This window comes from Podarcis raffonei, chromosome 13, assembly GCF_027172205.1.
Source record: "Podarcis raffonei isolate rPodRaf1 chromosome 13, rPodRaf1.pri, whole genome shotgun sequence".
In the NCBI taxonomy this organism is placed as follows: Eukaryota; Metazoa; Chordata; class Lepidosauria; order Squamata; family Lacertidae; genus Podarcis; species Podarcis raffonei.
This window is the reverse complement of record NC_070614.1, coordinates 38,872,982-38,892,035: the sequence shown is the minus strand read 5'-3', so window position 1 is coordinate 38,892,035 and position 19,054 is coordinate 38,872,982. Positions and strand designations below refer to the sequence as shown.

General features: G+C 47.5%; 2 protein-coding genes across 15 annotated transcripts in view; both read left to right on the top strand.

Annotated features, from left to right (window-relative positions):
- LOC128401025 (myosin-10-like) overlaps nt 1-3,944 on the top strand; it is a 60,344-nt gene extending 56,400 nt beyond the window's left edge. For 8 of the 12 annotated variants that reach the window (XM_053363854.1, XM_053363855.1, XM_053363856.1 and 5 more), the window contains 2 exons: nt 670-693; nt 2,434-3,944. In XM_053363854.1, the coding sequence (XP_053219829.1) occupies nt 670-693; nt 2,434-2,620 (211 nt within the window). In that variant the 3' untranslated portion in view covers nt 2,621-3,944. The remainder of the gene's footprint in view (nt 1-669; nt 694-2,433) is intronic. The other 4 variants (XM_053363861.1, XM_053363863.1, XM_053363860.1 and 1 more) reach the window with 1 other exon arrangement.
- Nucleotides 3,945-7,348: 3,404 nt separating this feature from the next.
- Nucleotides 7,349-18,780, top strand: ISOC2 (isochorismatase domain containing 2). Of its 3 annotated transcripts, none has more exons than XM_053363864.1 (6): nt 7,349-7,618; nt 11,561-11,699; nt 12,525-12,737; nt 14,159-14,229; nt 14,331-14,448; nt 18,096-18,780. In XM_053363864.1, exons 2-6 carry the CDS (start codon nt 11,568-11,570, stop codon nt 18,174-18,176), a joined length of 615 nt encoding a protein of 204 aa, XP_053219839.1. In that variant the 5' UTR covers nt 7,349-7,618; nt 11,561-11,567; the 3' UTR covers nt 18,177-18,780. The 3 variants fall into 3 exon arrangements, with proteins under 3 accessions (XP_053219839.1, XP_053219840.1, XP_053219841.1); XM_053363865.1 differs by lacking the exon at nt 7,349-7,618 and adding an exon at nt 7,697-7,750; XM_053363866.1 differs by lacking the exon at nt 7,349-7,618 and adding an exon at nt 7,743-7,836.
- Nucleotides 18,781-19,054: the final 274 nt, after the last annotated feature.

The following is a 19,054-nucleotide window of genomic DNA, read 5'->3' as shown; positions in this document are numbered from 1 at the left end:
GATGCAGAAAGTCTCCCCTACACGCCCACACAAAACGGATCCACACTGGATAACTAGAACCTTTAGAATACGCCTGCACTAGAAAAACATGCAGTTATTTTAAACGGTTCCGGCCCGACTTGCTCCACTCCGCAGGCAGGCTCTTCTGCTGCTCCCTGGCACAAGAGGTGGGGAACTGGAGCCAGACAGTGGCCTGGATCTTTGATTTCCTGTAGGCCAGATTTTATACTTGTTTTAAATAATGTTAAATCAATTAGGTGAAATCCTTTTTCTGCTTTGCAGAGACAGCCCAGGTTTTAGTACCACCTCTCTTCCACGGGGGCGGGCGGGGGGACGACGACGACTCAGAACCCTATTTCAAGGCAGCAGTAGATAGAGAACCTGGAAGCTACAGTTTTGAAGCCTTCGCTCCCCAATATCTCTGAGGATTTTCAGCCCCCTCGTAACAGTTCTGTTTCCAAGCACAAATCCCAATTAGCCCCCGCTTCTTCAGACCGGGAACCTAGGGAACCCAACTCGCTTCCCCATCCTGTTTATACTTTTTCCTGACTTTCCCGTCTCTTTCCATGTGGAGTTCTTTCCAGATCATCCGTTCATGCTTGCACCTCTCTCTCTCTCTCTTTTTTTCTTTGTCTCTGTTTACATCCCATCTTTTTCTCGGCCCAACAGCAAGTTAGAACGCCGGCAGCGGAAGTACGTTCTCACTCCCATTGTTCTGCATGTGTGTGCTGTGCAGTTTCGGAGTGTGTGTGTGTGTGTGTGTGTGCCCACGCACGTGCAGTTGCCGCACAGAAGCTCCTGGCTTCCCCCCTCCTGGTTAAGGGCTGGAACAGATTTGTCATGGGAGATCCGCATTCTGATTTCCTCCCTTCCGCTGTGCACACACCACGTGACTCCCCCCCCTCTGAAGAATCCTGGGAACTGTAGGGTTTTTTTGTTTTGTTTTTTAAAGGACTGCTGGGAATTATAGCTCGTCTGAGAGCAAACTAGAGTTCCCAGGATTTGTTGTGGGGAAGCAATGTCCTTTAAATGTGCAGTGTGCACCCTACTCTTGACATTCTGACCACTACACTGTGATTTTTGTGTGTGATGTGGCCGTAACTGCCTTTTTGCCCATCCCTCCAGCAATACTTAATAGCATGTTGTGAGCGGGGGGTGGGGGGGTGGAGAGAGCTGTAAAACAGGGGAGAGCTGAGCACCAGCTCTTTCATTGTTGGGAGATCTGACCCTGGATCTCGCCCTGCCATGCCTGTTTCTGCCCTGCCGGCTGCTATAGAGAGGAGAGCAGGAGTGCTTGCTGACATCCCTGGCAACTTTGGACTCTCAGTTAAAGGAGCGCTTTTAGCTGGAGGGGGTGTGGGCAGGGGAGTGCTTCTACTGTGAAGGCGCTTGCTATGGACGTGAGCTTCCAGCTGCCGCCGTCCCAGGAAGAGGGGGACAGGAAAAAGCCCCCAGTAAAGCTGGTGCTTCTCTCTTCTCTGTAGACAAGGTGTGCTTGTTGTAACCTCAGTAGGCTCACTTTTTCTATCCAAAGAGATTCCAGCTACGCAGCGTGATGTAGGTGAGAGAGAGCAGACCCTGTGGGCGCTTTCTCCCCAAGCAGTAGCTGCTTCTCTCTTGGCAACCGTGCCATCATCCACATGATTTCCAAATCGAAAGAGGCAAAACGAAAGGGGAGGGGGAGAATCCAGAATTAGGCGGTCCATTTAGAAATGCCACAGATGGTTTGGAGAAGGTGGGAACTAAGGGTTGCCCTTGCAGTGATGTCCCGGGCGGCATTTAGCAGGTGAGGCTGATGCCAGTATATAATTCAGAAAGCCTCTTGGCAGAATGCAAAGCACAGTTGCGCTTGCCCCAAAGGGAAGTACCACCGTTTTTTAGCAAGGATGCTCTGGGGATGCAGGCAGTGGTGGAACGGATGCCCTGTCCCTTGCATCTCTGTGGTGCAAGCTCAGCATGGACCGTTCTGAGAGGCAGCTTTGGCACAGATTTCAGTGGGGCAATCGGGGCGGCATTGGGAGCGAGTGCACTAGGCAAGGAGCTTGCCACTTCTGCAGGCTCCAGCAAAATAAACAGGGGTCAGAAGAGGCTTCCGGTTGCTGGAAGGCCACTGTGCAGTGTGGCCGTAGAAATGTTTGCTGGAGGGAGACGCTTGAGTTGCGCCAGAACAGGAACAGGGGGTAGTGGCCCTCCTGATGTTGTTTGGGCTGCAGCTCCCATCATCCCTGACTGTTGGCCATGCCGGCTGGGCCTGGTGGTGCTTGGCAGCCCAATAACACCTCCCAATGCCTGCGCTAGGGGCATTTGCCAATCCCAGCTTAGGGAGTCAAGTACCTGGGAGCATGGCTAGCTTTTGTGGGGTGGGGGTGGGAGTTGGTACTCAAATGCCCCCTGCAGTGCCAATACAGATTCCGTTTTCCCTTTTCATCGCAGACGCACCCCTCTGAGCTTCACCACCCGAACTGTGCGGCAGGTGTTCCGCCTGGACGGCGTCTCAGACGAGGAGACCGAAGACCCGGAGAGCGACTCTCCGTCTGCAAACCACCAGCCTCCTACGCCCCTGACGCCCTCTCAGGGGCAGCAGCCGGCCCCCCCTGCGGAGCCAGCCCAGACTGAATGAGGCAGGGATGTCAGACCCCAGGGGGTGGATCGCAAGACCAGGGGCGGGGAGTAGGAACCCCAACCTTGCTACACTGTCTGACATGTATACAAAAAAAAAAAAGGAACCCCCTCCCAACACTTGCCCCCACCCTCCAGCTTCTCTTTCAAGGGTCTCCCAGCTCTCCTATCAGGCTGCACTTTAATATCAACCACCCCTGAGGGGTGGGAAATCTGGGAGGAGGGAGGTTCAGGGGTCAGGATTTTAACTATATCCCTTTAAAAAGAAAAAGGAAAATCCAACTCTCAAATAGCCATTGCTTCTCCGGCACCACCTCTCCCTCCCCCATCCAAAACCCATCTTTCTCTTCTCTCCTCCCAGCTCCAGTACAGATATATATATAAAGAACTCCTTGCCCACTACTAAGGAAAAATATACATATCAAAGTTCGGGCATCGAAGTGGCAAATGTACACAGACTGGGGTGGGGAAGGGATGGCTCTATGCAGCCCTGCTTCTCGGGGTTCGTGCAGCGATCGATCCCCTTGCCTGGCACCCAAATGCACCCAAGCCCCGGATGGAGACAGCTGCTTTCTCGCAGGGAGACCCTTTGCTCTCAGCGCTGAGGGGCAGCTGTGTCGGGTGTGGGGGCCTTCTGCTCCCTTTGGTTCCAGCCACTCCATCTCGTCTCCTTGCCTTCCCGTTCCCCTTCTTCCCAGCGGGGTGATGGGGGAGCTGGAGGAGTGAGTCCTTGGGATGCCTTCACATGAAGGATACATGTGGAGATTTTTTTTTATCATCTCTGGAAGGCGGCTTCTCTCCAGCACACCTTAGCCTGCTGGAGTTACTCTCTGGACCTCCCACCTGCCTTTCACACCTGCCCAGACTGTGGGCAGAGGAAGATGCAGAATGAACTGGAAACCATTCATCTCAGCCTGCCTTCTCTCGTTTTGGACTGGGATTTGGATCTCGCCCTCTCTGCATATCATTGTCAGCAGCCAAGAGCACTTTGATCTCCTCCTCCTCTCCTCTTGCCACCATCCCTAAACCTGCTGTGGTGGTGGGTTGCGTGAGGAAGCCAGGATTTGCAAACCCTGTAGATTCAATAGCAACGACAGGCCACAAGCTGGCCAGTTTCATCTTGCCTGATTGCACGTGTGTGGAATTCTGCTATGTACTGTGCACAGAATTTGAGTTCTAGGGACTCTCTGCATTCCTTTTTCTTTTTCGTTTTTTGGTCTTCCTCCAATCCAATAGAGGGGAAAAGAACAAGCCAAGTTGCTGGTCCTTGTGAGCTGTGGATATACATTCAAAAACTTCCAGATGAACGTCTGCAGAAACCTCTGGTGTTCTCTTAGCTACATGCCTGCCTTTGCTTTTGCACCTGATCATTCTTCCTATTCCTGTATGGCTCCTTACCAGAATTCAAGTTCTGCTAAAAAAAAAAAAGACCCCCAAAGCTTGAGGCAGGCAGTTGAGTTAACAATGCAAAATATGCCTACAATGCAGAAATCATATTGATTTACTGAAGGGATTTGAACCCTGGTGTAGAAGCTGTGGGTTAGCACAAAGAACGAAGAAAGTGCTAACAGGAATAAGCAGCTGCTTCCAAACTGTCCTCGTTCCTCTTTTGCTGAAACACCAGGATATGCTTTTGGTATTTGGGGGGAGGGGGGTGATCTTCCCCCAAATCCTACTGGGTGCGTCTGTGAGGCTGGGTTCACAAGCAGCTTCATTGCTTGCAATGAATTCTGATCCTCGCTCACCTTCACCTGTTTTAGGAGCAACACCTTTGCTTTTCTCTCTCAAAGTCTTGGCACTGCTTATCACCACTATGCGGGGCCAGTTCATACACAGCCATGCCTGAAAACGGCACGAGCGTTGGTTGCCACGGTTGCAAATCTGGGAGTTTTAACTGCTTCCACATATGAACATACAGATAGCGTGTGAAGCAGTCCTTATCTCAAGGTGCAACAGGCGAGCTAAGAGTCCCTAATTATCCAGGGGCTCTTTTCTTTTTTTGCTCACTTTGGTTTCTGATTTTAATTCCTTAACAAGGGTGCACAAAGAAGGAGCTCCTCCCCTTATTCAGTTGGGCAAGGCTCTGACACTGAGCTGTCTTTTGTCAGTTTGCCCCAAACGTGAGAACTTGCAACCCAATTCTATGCATGTCTACTCAGAAGCAAGGCTCACTGTGTTCAAGGGGGCTTACTCCCAGGCAAGTGCCCGTAGGGTTTCAAGCTTGGTAATATAAAGCACTTTTAAGTATATGCAAAGGGTTTTACATTTGGGCGCTATAACCTTCCAGCAGATTTGACTTCACTCCCAAAGGTGTTCTCCTCCATTGTCTCCTGAGGCAGACAGATGCCAACCATTTACATCCATTACTTTGGAATAGATCCATTGTGCACCTTATATAAGCTAACAGCAGATGGGCAGAGTGAGACCAAAAAAATAATAATCCAGCTTGTTCCTGCACCTGACATGTGGAGAACCTTTCGTACCCTCCAGATGTTGATATACTACGTTTCCCATCATTCCTGGAAGTTGTACTTAAGCAACATCTGGAGGGGAGGGCAAAGGTTCCCCATGCCTGCCTTGTTAAGGAATTCAAAATGAAGGGTTTGCAAATCCTAGCTTGGACTCAAAATATAAACATCCACTTGTGCCTGGTCCTAAGGCTCCAGGAACTGGCACTGGGGGTGGGGTGGGGTCTGTCTTTCTAAATATATATATATTTGAATAATTATTATTATTTTTTGCATGGTGGTTTCTTGTCTTAATTTGTTCTAATTCTGTATTATTATTATTATTTGTTTCTAACAAAAGCATTTTATTCCAAGCGACTTGATTTTGTTTTTTCTCAAACCCAGGGGGTTTGCTTTTTTTTTAAAAAAAATCTTTTTGTCCCCCCTTCTCCCCACCCTTCCATTGCTGACTTGGATCTGTTTGGAGTTTCTTATCCTGATGTAAAGGGCCATAGCAATTATCCTGCTCCTTTTTTTGTTAAAAAAAAAGAAAGAGAAAAAAAAGAATACTTTTTAAGAAAAAGTATGTCTTCTATTAAAAGCTCATCTCGAATTACCAGTCTTCTGCGTGAAATATTATTGGATTTTGTTAATGAATTGTTGGTTTGGGGGGGGCGCGTTGATGCCATGCTGCTACATATTGTCAAAGATCTTGCCTGCAAGGCTGGAATTCGGGAGCTGTGTATTTCTGGGGGTAACTTTCAACTGTGCAAATACAGTCAGCTGCCCATTCCTGCAGAGTCTGGGTTGCCAGACAGCCAAGCCTGGCGGCAGGGGTGGGGAAGTGGAAATTGTGGTGTGTTTTTGTACAGCAGGTCAGATTATCTAGTCTTTTGGCATCTCTCCAGGGAACTTGGATTGAGAAAGTATTTCACATCACTGGATCCTCTTAACTCCTTCTTGTTTAGTCGTGTCCACCTCTTCATGACCCCCTGGACCAGAGCACGCCAGGCACTCCTGTCTTCCACTGCCTCCCACAGTTTGGTCAGACTCATGTTTGTAGCTTCGAGAACACCGTCCAACCATCTCGTCCTCTGTCGTCCCCTTCTCCTTGTGCCCTCCATCTTTCCCAACATCAGGGTCTTTTCCAGGGAGTCTTCTCTTCTCATGAGGTGGCCAAAGTATTGGAGCCTCAGCTTCAGGATCTGTCCTTCCAGTGAGCACTCAGGGCTGATGTCCTTCAGAATGGAGAGATTTGATCTTCTTGCAGTCCATGGGACTCTCAAGAGTCTCCTCCAGCACCATAATTCAAAAGCATCAATTCTTCGGCGATCAGCCTTCTTTATGGTCCAGCTCTCACTTCCATACTTCACTACTGGGAAAACCATGGCTTTAACTATACGAACTGAGCCTCAGAGGCCATGGGCCACATTCACAGAATCACAGAGTTGGAAGGAACCCCCAAGGTCATCCAGTCCAACCCCCTTTTGTGCTGGTCTCTGTCCCCCTGGCCATTTCAAAACATGCCAGGCTGCAACAGTGGGCCTGCTCTGGACTCCACCCCTGGTGGCTCCATCTCCATCCTTCCCAGGGACCAGAATTATTTCACAGACGAGCCCACTCCCTACCACTGCAGGGTATATCCTCAGCCAGCAGCTATTTGCTGTTTGTATTAATTTTGGGAGATCTGATGGTTGCTCCCTGCTCCCTTTCAGCTAGGGTTGATTTGGCTCTCTTTTTAAATGGAGAATTAGTGAAACTGAGCGACAAGCCAGAAAATAAATGCCCTGCTCTCTCTGACCTAACATCATAGGAACCTGACTCAGTATAAGTCAGACCCATCTAGCTCATTATTGTTTACAGTGGTGTCCCGTGTCAGTCGTAATCCCGCAGTAACCCAGATGAGAGATCTGTGCATGGGCGTAGCTCTTAAGAGGGGGGGGGGCAGCTGCCCCGCTAGATCAAGTAAAACAATAGAAATACTTAACTAACTGACCAATCACGTCGGTTCTGCCCTCCCCAACAAAAGCCTTGCCCCCCAACCAAGTCTTCCCCCCCAAAAAAAAATCCTGGCTACGCTCATGGATCTCTGGCCCGCCAAATATTGGACCATAACTCACGATCCGTAACCATTTGGCTGTGCTGCCTGGTGCTGATGGGAGTCCCGCAACATCAGGGAGAATGCAGAATAACTGCAGTCGATCCCAGGAAGGGGGCGGATTGCTGAGCTACTGGCGCACGAGCCCCAGCACCTTTTAAAAAGCAAAACACTCTCTCGCCAGTTCCCAAAGGAGGAGACACACGTGCTCTTAATGCAGCTCTGAATACGGGACTTTGGAACGCCGAGTTGCATTTTGGCCGCGCGTGGAACGCGAGAGGGAGCGACGCCATTGGCTGGAAGGGAAAGACAGGCTTCGGGGACGCCGAAACTTCCCTTCAGCCCGCGCCAGGCCATTGGCTCGCAGCTGTTCTATAGGCGGGGCTCCGAGGGTTACAGATCCCGCTTCTGATTGGCTGGCACCTCGAAGTGTCGCAATTGGAGATCAGAGGAGGTGAGTCGTGGGGGAAAGCGTTTTGTGGGCGCCTGGGAAAGGGGACCTAATGGATGCGGGACTCGCGACGGGCCTGACCCGTGTTCGCAGTTGTGAACGTTCGTGTGAAACGGTGTCTGGAGACTGAGGAGGGTCTGTATCTCTCACCCCTTTCACGGGATTGTGTGAACGGCCTGAGCTGCCATGTCGCTTTCCAACCTTTACAGCTGAAATTCCAGGTACATTTATCTGGGAGTAAGCCCCACTGAAATCAGCAAGGTTTACTAAGGAGTAAACTTGTGTAAGGGCAGATTTGGATACCTTGTTCTCCAAATCTCACTTTTTTACTCCTCCCGACCCACTTTCTGTGGTGAAAGAGGGATGCGTGTTTAAAAACAAATTAGGAATAGCTACTCCTCCACTCAAGAACACTTGTTGCTACTATACAGTGTGTAACGAGATGCTAGTTTTGTTTTATTTAGAACATTTCTATATTGCCCTCCAGTTGAAAAAAAAAGGCCCCAGTTTACAACATAGCAGCAAACAATAAAACAACAGCAATCCAAACCACAATGAAAGTTGAAGGCTGAACAACCTCAGCTAAGTGATGGGAGAAAAGCATAACAGCCTTGGATTAATGCCTAAAAGATTAATACTGGCAGCAGGTGAGCCTTCCTGGAAGTAATGCAAATGCAAAAGTCTTACCCCAAGACGTCAAGCATGCTTCCTCAAGATGGCAGGGGTTCCTGGAAGTAAAATGGCAAAAAAGGGGTCTTATTTTATTGGGAAGCTGATACAAGAGGAAAACTTGGCGGGCAGCCATAGCTTACTGGTAGAACAGCTGAAGGTGTGCTGAAAATAAGTTCCAGGGAGTATCTGATCACAGATGAGCCCACCCACAGGTAAGATGAATCCTCCAGGACCTCGGGAAGTTCCTATTGCCTGGTGTCCAAACAGCTCATCAGTCACAGCTCTGACTTGTTTTGTTGGTTAAATACACAGAAATGCAGGAGCGACCAGGCTTACCTCTCACTTCAATGAGAACCTGCATCTTTTGCTTTGTAACTTATTGTTATGAAGGCTAGAGACTTCCCTAAAACAGGTCACCACCACCTGGAGTTAAGGAAGCAGGTTCTTTTGTGTTTTTCCTCTGCTTGTATCTTTTTATCTTAAGAGAAGTCAAAGGAAGTGATTCATTTTTAGGAGGGGAAAATAAATAAAACCTGGTATCCCATAGGGTAATATTTTCTACTAGAGATGATTTAAAAAGAGAAAAGGGGGAAAAGCTGAGCTACTACACCTAACCCCCAAAGTTATGCTATAAATTACTTTTTGCACTAGCCTAAGAGGATCATGTTTATTTGAAATGGTTTATTATTATTATTATTATTAGAATTTATATACAACCCTATACCCCAGGGTCTCAGGGCGGTTCACAGAATAAAATCAGGATATCAAACCACAAAATACATAATAAAAATAAAAACAACAACCCAATAGCATTTATTTCTTTAAATGCTGTTTTTCTGAAGTTTGAAGGAGCTTATGAAATAAAAGCAATACATTACATTCCCCAGCCCCCAAAAAATCCCAAAACCAATACCTTAAAACAGCCAGCCCAATTTATACAATGCTAGATAACTAGCAAATTGGCTGTTACTCTGTATTCTCAGTTTCCCATAAGCAAATGTTATTTGCATGATGAGGTCTCTTGGAGCCCTCTATGCAACCTTTTGAGTTTTTGTTACTGGTTCAAGGAGCAAGTCAGGGGCTGAAGAGAGTTCACAGTGGGCAACCGCTAGCCAAGTTCAGGGGCCCTGGAATCATATAAAACAGCAACGGGAAGCCTGTAGCTTTGCAGGTGTTGCTGGACTACAACTCCCGTCACTCTTGGCTGTTTGCCATGCTGGCTGGGGCTGATGGGACCTGAAGTCCGGCAATTTCTGGAGCTGTGTCCCAGGCTCCGCATTTGTGGTGTAGAACAAGCATGAGGTGGTTGTTGCTGAGGAGCGTTCACATTGATGAACATGCATTGGCCTACTTAGGTGACAGGTGGCAGTTAGCTAGGGCTTGAGGCAGAAATAATAGGATCAAGGATTGTTACCCAAGGTTTATCTTCCGTCTATGGGAACCCCAAGGGCTGCTCCTGTGCTCAGTGTCTTCTTCACAACCTAAGGCAAGGTTTGATGTTGCAAAGGATTCTGGGACACAGTCTCTGTTTTGTGCAGGGAGTGAGCCATTCCGCAAGCAGCAAATATGCTGGACCAGAGCTTTGGTTTCCTCCTTTTGATGTCTGGTCCTTGGCAGCTTCCTGTCTGTGTGAGCAAGAGGCGAAGCTTATACAGTATGGGTTATCCTTTCTTGGCCAGCAGAGGGCATCCACCTCCCTCCTTCTGCATATGGGGGGGGGCGGAAATCATAAATTGCAGTACATGGACATAGCTAATTTATGAGATGATTTGGCTGGCCTTCAGTGACCCACTTTCTCTCAGGCTTTAAGCTACGTCACCAGGTTGTTGTGAAGATGCCATGAAAGGTGGATAAACGGAGACCTTAACTGAGCGTTTTTAAAATACCGTATGCGATAATTTTGAAGAATGGGGACGTTTTTCAAAACTGCCAAAGGAGCACATTTTTTCTCTCAGATTCGTCATTCCTCCTTTCTATCCTCTCTCTCTCTCTCTCTCTGAAGCAGGAACATCTGCTAACGTTCCCTCTTCCACACAAGTGCTAAAAAACGGGGCGGGGTAGAGCCTTTGCATCCAATTACCCTACTTGGAAGGGTAGGAATTTTGTCTTTGCGTTCAGCCAGCTGCCACAATGGGAAACCCACCAGAAAGACCCGGGCACAGCAATTCTCCCTGCTTTCGATTCCCAGCAATGGGTGTTCAGATGACAGTGGAGGTAGAATATAATTATTGATTTGGTGTGTGTGTGTGTGTGTGTGTGTGTGTGTGTGTAGATTAGGGATGGAAGGATCTGCCCAATGCTTTGTGTACTTCCAGTACTGAAATTGTATTGTTCTGTGACAAGGAAAGCAATGGAGAAATGTACTGGGAAATGTAGGATAACATACCTTCCAACATTTCTCCACTGAAAATAGGGACATCTTACTCCATCATCATCATCATCATCATGTTATTATTTATACCCTGCCCATCTGACTAGGTTGCCCCAGCCACTCTGGGCAGCTTCCAACATATATAAAAACATAATCAAACATTAAAAAACTTGCCTACACAGGGCTGCCTTCAGATGTCTTCTAAAGGTTGTATCTCTTTGGCTGGGGGCGGGCTTCGCATAACTCCCTACCCTCTGACATTTCTCCGATGAAAATAAGGACTTCCTAAGGGAAAGCGGGACATTCCGGGATCAAATCAGAAACTGGGAAGGTTTCTATAAATCCAGGACTGTCCCTGGAAAATAAGGACACTTGGAGGGTCTGGGTAGGATAACAGTTGCTTGATGTAGCATTGTGTAACCTCACTGCAAGCACATTGAAAGAAATGCTGAATAAATAGCCAATATCATCTAAGCTCCCTGCAAAGAAACCTAGATGAATGCTCCATAAACAAATTGTCTGGAAGCAGCTTCCATCTGCTCTATTTTGTACATGTTGGCCCTTCAGATACAGTATTTGGAGATGGCTGTTGTGTTTCCCCCTTCTCTGCTCCAGTCTAAAATTAGCCATTTTCCATTCTACTCTGCAGGATCTCTCAAAATTCAGTATATTAGTTTGCTTGGGATTAAGGCAACAAACATTTCCCAGTGGCATGCAAATTCAAAACACATTTTCTGACCTTATTAGACCCATAGCCTGCTTTTGAAAAGGAAAGGGGTGTGTGGAGACCATCTTCTCTAAAGGGTACCAGAGTAAAATGTAAAATCCTAAAACACAAGCAAATATTTATATGAAAACATCCAGAAGTAACTTCCAGGCTTTTCCCCTTTACTGTCTCTCAGCTCGAAAATGTCAGTGATACGACTCGGAAAAGTGGTCCCCAAAACCAGCATCCTCTTCCTGTGTGACATGCAAGAGAAATTTCGCCCGAGTATCAGCTACTTCCCTCAGATTGTATCTGTGGCAGCTCGGATGCTAAAGGTAAAAGTTGTGTAGTGGAGAGGCTTGCTGGGCTGTGAGAAACAGGTGAGGGACGTGGATGGGGAGGGGAGGAAGGAAGGCAAGGCAAGGCAAGGGAGGTTAATTCTATTAACTGGCAGGGTTGGATAACATCGATTAAAAGGAAGAATGTTTTTGACCTCTTAAGACTAGTTCTGAAATGGCTCTCTGTGCTGGGAGAAGGGGTGTTCTTCTTGTAACTGGCACTCTCCAATAGGTGCCTACAGGAAATGCGCCACAAAGAACTGTAGAGTTTGAAGGGACCCTGAGAGTCATCTAGTTCAATCCTCCTGAAATGTAGGAATATACAGATGGCCCATGCTGGGATTGAACTCGCAAGCTTGGTGTTAGCAGCAGCATGCTAAGATTCCTGCATTGCAAGGGGTTCGATTGGATGACCCTTGGGATCCCTTACAACTCTACGATTCTATGATACTATGCTCTAAACAACTGAGCTAACCTATTATGTATTGGTTGCAGCCGTGTTGATAACTTGGTTAGGAGCTGGTTTGGGTGCTTAGCGAGTACCTTTAACATTTGCCACAGTTTGATTAGAGACCACGGTGAGGGAGAAGAAAAATGTTTGCACCATTGCCACTGACATATTTACTATATATATGGCCTCCGAAGCTGCAGCTTTGCCACCCATGAAAGCACTATTAAGCTACCCAGTTGCAGTTACACAGATGGACACATGGGGGCAGCCTAATATCGACTAACACTGTCTCATGAGAAGGCTCACTTCCTTCCCAGAGAACCTAGGAGTCCTGCTTTAACCCTCCAATGGCCTCTCCCCTCTCCCTGCAGGTTGCCAAGGCTCTCGAAATCCGGACGGTGGTGACCGAACAATACCCGAAAGGCCTGGGCCCTACGGTGTCAGAGCTGGGTGCTGAAGGCTTGCCGAAATATGCCAAGACCTGCTTCAGCATGGTTACCCCAGAGGTGGAGAAGGAGATGGCCGCTGTGCCCGACCTGAAATCTGTGCTTTTGTGTGGGATCGAAACACAGGCCTGCATCATGGTATGAGGCTGAAGGTCTTTTTCCTCTCAGGGATACAGATGTTACTGATTGACAGGGCACAAGATCTGACCTCGGGATAGATGGGCCTGTGTGCTTGAGCGGTGCCAGGACCCCAATAGTGAAGAGAGGCCTGGCAGTCCATTTATCAGCAGGTTTGATTCTGTTTGTTTAGGGATCGATGGAGACCAGGGTTCTCTTCTCCCTGTACAGATAGTGCCACCGTTTCCCTCCTCCCTTTCAGACCTTAATAAATATTTTCAAATTCTTAAAGTAAAGGTAAAGGGACCCCTGACCATTAGGTCCAGTCATGGCCGACTCTGGGGTTGCGGCGCTCATCTCGCTTTATTGGCTGAGGGAGCCAGCGTACAGCTTCCGGGTCATGTGGCCAGCATGACTAAGCCGCTTCTGGCGAACAAGAGCAGTGCACGGAAACGCCGTTTACCTTCCCGCCGGAGCAGTACCTATTTGTCTACTTGCATTTTGACGTGCTTTCGAACTGCTAGGTTGGCAGGAGCAGGGACCAAGCAACGGGAGCTCACCCCGTCGCGGGAATTCGAACCCCCGACCTTCTGATCAGCAAGTCCCGGGCTCTGTGGTTTAACCCACAGCGCCACCCGCGTCCCTTTGAATCCCTAAGGATTCAAATCCTTAGGAGTTCAGAAAAAAGTGCTTGGTATCCCCCCCCCCTTCCAGTTGAAAGGGAAGGAAGGAATTAAGGCAGTTGCATTTCCCTTGCTCCTAACTGGAGGGGAAACATCCTTCTCGTCTAGGATGCCAAGCCGTGCAGAAGCCAGGGGTGTCCACAGAGACACAATCCAGGGACAACAGGGACAACTGTGGTGCTGGGACACAGCTCCCTTCATCCCTGACCACTGACCACTGGCCATGCTGACTGGGGCCGGTGTGAGTTGGAGCCTTAAAAAAAACATCAGGAGGGCACTGCACTGACTATCCCTGGTCTAAGGAGGAGCCTCAGAGCTGGGTGACACATGAATAAGGTCACCACCAATAATGGATGAGTGATTTCTGATAAGGGACACAAATCTAGAATCTTTTAAGGAAGGCTGGAAACTTTTTCTAGACTATTTAAAAAGAATTATTATTTTTCATACACCAAGTCCAGAGTCGGGTTTGAAGTTTTAAGAAAAAAATAGCAGAATATATTAAGAAACCTGTTAAAGGGGATGAGAGCGGATATGGTGGAATTTTAAGATGCGATTGTATGCAATCGTGATCATAAGCATTGAGAGTGGGGGTGAGCAGGAAGTTGTTAGTATGAGAGAATAAGGATTTTAACTGTTGAGCGATGAAACGTGACTTTGAACCTTGAAATAAAAGAAATCTGAAAAAGAAAATTGGATGGGTGGAAATGAGGCATGCGGTTGACCCGAGTTTGATGTGTCTTTTCTCTTTGGGTGCAGAGCACAGCATTGGACATCATGGAACGAGGCCTGGATGTTCACGTAGTGGTGGATGCCTGCTCTTCCCGCAGGTGACTGGTGGGATGGTCCCAGTGGGTGGCAGGAAAGGGCTCTTTTCCTCCCCCCTTGTATACCTATTTATGAGGTCTTCTTTTCCCCCTCTGGATTCCAGTCAGCTGGACAGGATTGTGGCTTTGTCCAGGTTACGCCAGAGCGGTGCCTTCCTCACCACCAGCGAAGGGCTCATTCTGCAACTGGTCAGAGATGCTGCACACCCCTATTTCCAAGAGGTAATTTCCCAGCCTCCTTTGCACCCCTCAGCCTGCCACCCTCCTCTACTATATGGGCTTGTTTGAATTATCATACTTATGCTCAGTAAGCTGGAATAGGAACAAGACTCGTATGTTTGCAGACATACTTCTTTGTGCCTCCCTTTGTTGTGGGAGCAAACAAATCAGGAACTTTTCCAGTTAGCTATAGTTTCCTGTGACATCTGAATCAGGAAACTCTGGTTTAATAGTTTCTGAGCCAGCCCAGGATGCTAAGTGAGCCTCAAGGCATGGTTTAATATCCTGGTTTGTGCCAAAGGTATTTACCGTAGTTTCCCCCACTTTGGACAAAATGGGAAGTTGTAGTTAATGAAAGAGTTCCTGGTTTGTCAGCTCACCCAACAGGAGAATTGAAGGGTCTGCGTGTGCAGGCAAAAGACTCGTTCATATCTCTGCTTACAAAGCCTTTCAGCCCTTGCCAGTTGAGTTTGCAGTTAGAGAGCGTGTTTATCTCCACCAAAGAGGTCTCCCACAAACTCCCAATGATATAAATGACTCCCAATGGTTACCTGTGCAGTTTGGAAGAAGCCTAGAATTCCTTCCCTTTGGAGGAGATGGGTTGAAAACACAGGAATAGCAATTCTGTCTCCCCTAATCCAAAGAGGGCAATCACTTTGAATAATCCCTCACATCTCCTGCCAAACTCTGATTGGTTAACTTACTGAGAAACTGCAGAGTGTTTGGAAAAAACATAGGGCCCCTGACCAGATATGGGGCTCTTGCCGCCTCCTCCTTTCCTACATCTGCTCCTTATCCCTTTCCTAAATAAGTGAATCCCAAGAACGAGAGCAGAACTAGGAACAATTCCTGCTCCAGAATTAGCAGCAAGTTTGATTTGATACATTTAAGGCTTAGTCGAGACCAGGGTTCTCTTTCCCCAGCACAGGTGGCGAAATCAGCACAGCAACGCTAGGAATATTATTGCCGGTTACTGCTGTTGCAAGTGATCTCTGTGCTTTTGCATAGAAATGTCACTGATGGTATCTGCAGCTGTGGCCTTTTGGCCCATTTGCTCACCGTTCCTCCCTGCCCCCCCCCCCAATATTCAGACTCGCGTGAGAAATATAAATGAAACAGCAATCGAAAGAAGATAACACTTCATGTATCTGATGATGGTTTGGCCCCAGACCATGAAAGCTTATGTCACAATAAATCACAAGGCTTCTTTTCGACAGAGCAAGCGTTGTTTCCTTAGGGGAGGCAGAGTTCACAGTCCAGAGAGGTGGCCTATGGATGACCCAAGATATTCTGCTAGGCTTTCCTCATGCATATAGGAAGGAGTTATTTCAGGATAGTAACAATAAATAATGTTTATTATTTATTCCTTTTGACAACCAAGGTACGACTTTAATAAGTAATTTTAATAGTAATGAATTGCCGTCATCATCGTTTTCAAGGGGAAAAGGGACAGTTCCCTGACTTAGGAGCTTACCATTACAATTTCAACCATGCAGGGAGGAAATAATGGATAGACAAAGTAAGCAGGCAGGCAGGCAGAGAGCAGCCTGTCGCCTTCCAGATGTTTCCAGGATACAGCGTCCCATCATCTCCAGCCAACATGAACATTTAGTTTATTGCATTTATATCCTACTTTTTATCCAAGGGGATGCACATGATTCTCCCCCCACATCTCATTTAATCCCCACCAAGAAACCTGTGAGGAGCGTGAGAAGCTGCCTTAGTATAAGTCAGTATGAGTCACACCATTGGTCCATCTAACTCCATACCGTCCACACTGGCTGGCAGCAGCTCTCTCTTTTTTTCCCCCCTGAATAATTTTTATTAACAGACCAATCATATCAAATCAAATCACATAAGTTCTGAATTGCAAAGCCTAATTTTAAATTTTTGCTGGGGGTACCCATATTTCAAGTTCTGAAAGGGATCCAATCCTCTTGTTGCTGCTGCTTTAAAAGTCCACAAATCTGTCCAAATAATGTTCAGAATTCTATCCAATCCTTTCTTGCTGTTTTCCACATCTCTTCTAGTTATTTTCATATATTTTTCCTTCTTTGTCTTTGTGGCCTCTGATTGTCTCCATAAGCGGGTTGAAACAAATTTGTATTCCTGTGTGGATTTTTCCGTTCGTCCAAGAGTCGGTATTTCAGACGGCTACCGTATTTCATCACTTCTATAAAGAAAAACATTCTTGCTGTCTATTCATTCACTTTTCACAGGTCTGTCCCTCTTTCTCAGTCCTCGAAGAGGTTCTACCAGGAATCCAATATGAAAACAAAGCTTCCTCCTCCCGATCATGAATCTTTCGACAGGACCTGTCAAAATGGCGACTCCCTTTTTGTTGCTGCGCCATCAAAAGCCCTTGTTCTTTTTCTCAATCTCACAAACCAAACTTTTGGTAGTAAATCATTTCCACACAGTTTTTAATCATCCTGCTTAGGTCGGTTATGCGACGGTTCTTTATGAGGAGGGGTTATTGGTTAATCACATAGAAGAAAAGAAAAAAAGTCCCCCCCCCCCATCCAGTCCCGCTCCGGCATACTGAACCTGGTGTATTTTCTTCATGTTGTATTCCGTTAAATCCAACCCGTTGCTCTCGTTTCACAGAGGTCACTTCAGTTAGCAGTCTTCACTTCCGTTCTTCACTTGAAATATGTGCATTTGCTTCATTTCCAATTATATATTTCGAGCTTATGCAAACCAGTGCGCGATCAGAGACAGCGTCCGGGAGAGCCGGACCCACCCGAGGGCTTTGTGCCTAGTGCCCTCACCCCCTTCTTTCGAATCTGGGGGTGAATTATGGACACAGCAGGCAAGGCAGCGTTCCCCATTCCCTTGGGGCAACGAAGGGAGGCTGCATACTCCCATATCAGCCTCTTAATTACCTCGTGTGTGTCGGAGAGATGTTATTGTCGACCGTCTTCCAATGCGCCCCCTGGTGGCCCCCGGCTGGCAGCAGCTCTCCGGGGTTTCAGGCAGGGGTCACTGCCAGCCCTACCTGGAGACGCCTTTTGGGATTGAGCCTGAGACCTTCTGCTTGCGAGGCAGAGATTGCCCAAGGTCACCCAGTGAGCTACATGGCTGAGGGAGGATTTTGACCCTGGCCTTCCAGGTCATCATCAGACATTCTAACCACTACAGCAGCCCGGCTCCCATCAATCAAGGATGATAGGAGCTGGAACCCAACAAGATTTGGAGGACCACGGGTTCCGCATTAGTGTGCCACCCCAGTGCTTGTGCCAACAAGCTGTGAAACAAACTCAGGCAAGCCCTGATTTTGTGAGTAAGACCCAATCCTGGGGCAGCAGCTTGCCAGGCCATGAGGACATGGAGAAGATAGGCAGCCAAGGCCTGCCTTATTTAGGAGGGGTGAGCATGTATTGCTTCTGCTGTATTTCCTTGTTTTCTTTCTTCCTAGGGCCTTCTCTAATCTGGAGCTTGCCGGATATTGTTGGACTACAACTCCCATCATCCCTGACCACTGTCCACGCCAACTGGGGTTTATAGGAGTTGGAGTCACAGCTTCTGAAAGGCAACCAGATTTGTGGGGCCGGGGTGTGGGGCTGCCTCGGAAGAAGGTTCTGCATTGAAAGAAAGCATAGTTGGTAGCCCCTGGAAGATTTCACATCTGCATCTCCTTCTCTTTTCAGATCCTGAAGTTGATTAAGGACCCTGCCCCAGACAGCGGCCTTCTCCCCCTCCTGAAAGAACCAGGCCCCCTTTTCAGCTAGGCCAGCTGCTCCATTGATCCTCCTCCTTGCTTTAAAGCATCTCCAACTGCTTAGGTCTGCCATTGCCACACATTGGGTAGGAGAAGTGGAATCAAGATGTGCAAATATAATTTTTATACAGGAAATTGGGTTGTAGCCTATGCTGGAAAACTGATACCCTAATTCCCAATTTACAGCTTTCTCTGTGATTATTCAGTGGGATGGAAGTGTTTCCATTTTTGTGCACAAGTTTGGGGGCATGGGCCCAGGTTCAAATTTAGGACTCATCTGCACTACACATTTAAAGCAGTATCATACCACTTTAGACAACCACGGCTTCCCCGAAGGAATCCCGTGCTGAGCATTGTTAGGAGACGCCCCCATGTCCCCTCACAGAGCTACAATTCTGAAGAGACTGCACCAAAAGATTTGTGGCATCTTCTCACAGATAGGCACATTTTGTGAGGCATTCAAGGTACATGAGGAGGATTTTGAATTCTGCACTTGTAAAAATGCCAGATTCGCCCCACCCAACCATAATCTGCAGTTAGAATAAATGATGCTGCAGAAAAGCCATAATCTGCAGTTAGAATAAATGATGTTCATTTATTTTTGCACGTAATAATTTGATTTGCGCATTTCCTTATTGGTCATGTTCTCGAAGGTGCGTCTGCATATACAGAATTAGAAATTGTTTTTCCTTCTATGCATTTTGTTGCAGCTTTGGGAAATTTGTTTAAGAATGTTGAGAAGTTGGGGAGAGAGCAAGGGAGATATTAAAAGCAGAAATATGAGGAGCTGGGTTTGGGGAAGGGGAAACACCTTGATCTGAAGATACGCCCCCCCCCACAACACACCTAGTGCTACTTACATAATTTCTTGTTCTGCCCACAATTATG

Excerpts from the sequence above, each read along its gene's own strand:
- ISOC2 (XM_053363864.1), top strand. The coding sequence starts at position 11,568 with ATGTCAGTGATACGACTCGGAAAAGTGGTCCCCAAAACCAGCATCCTC. Across the intron at positions 11,700-12,524 it reads TGGCAGCTCGGATGCTAAAG|GTTGCCAAGGCTCTCGAAAT; the intron begins GTAAAAGTTGTG and ends CTCTCCCTGCAG. Across the intron at positions 14,230-14,330 it reads GATGCCTGCTCTTCCCGCAG|TCAGCTGGACAGGATTGTGG; the intron begins GTGACTGGTGGG and ends TCTGGATTCCAG.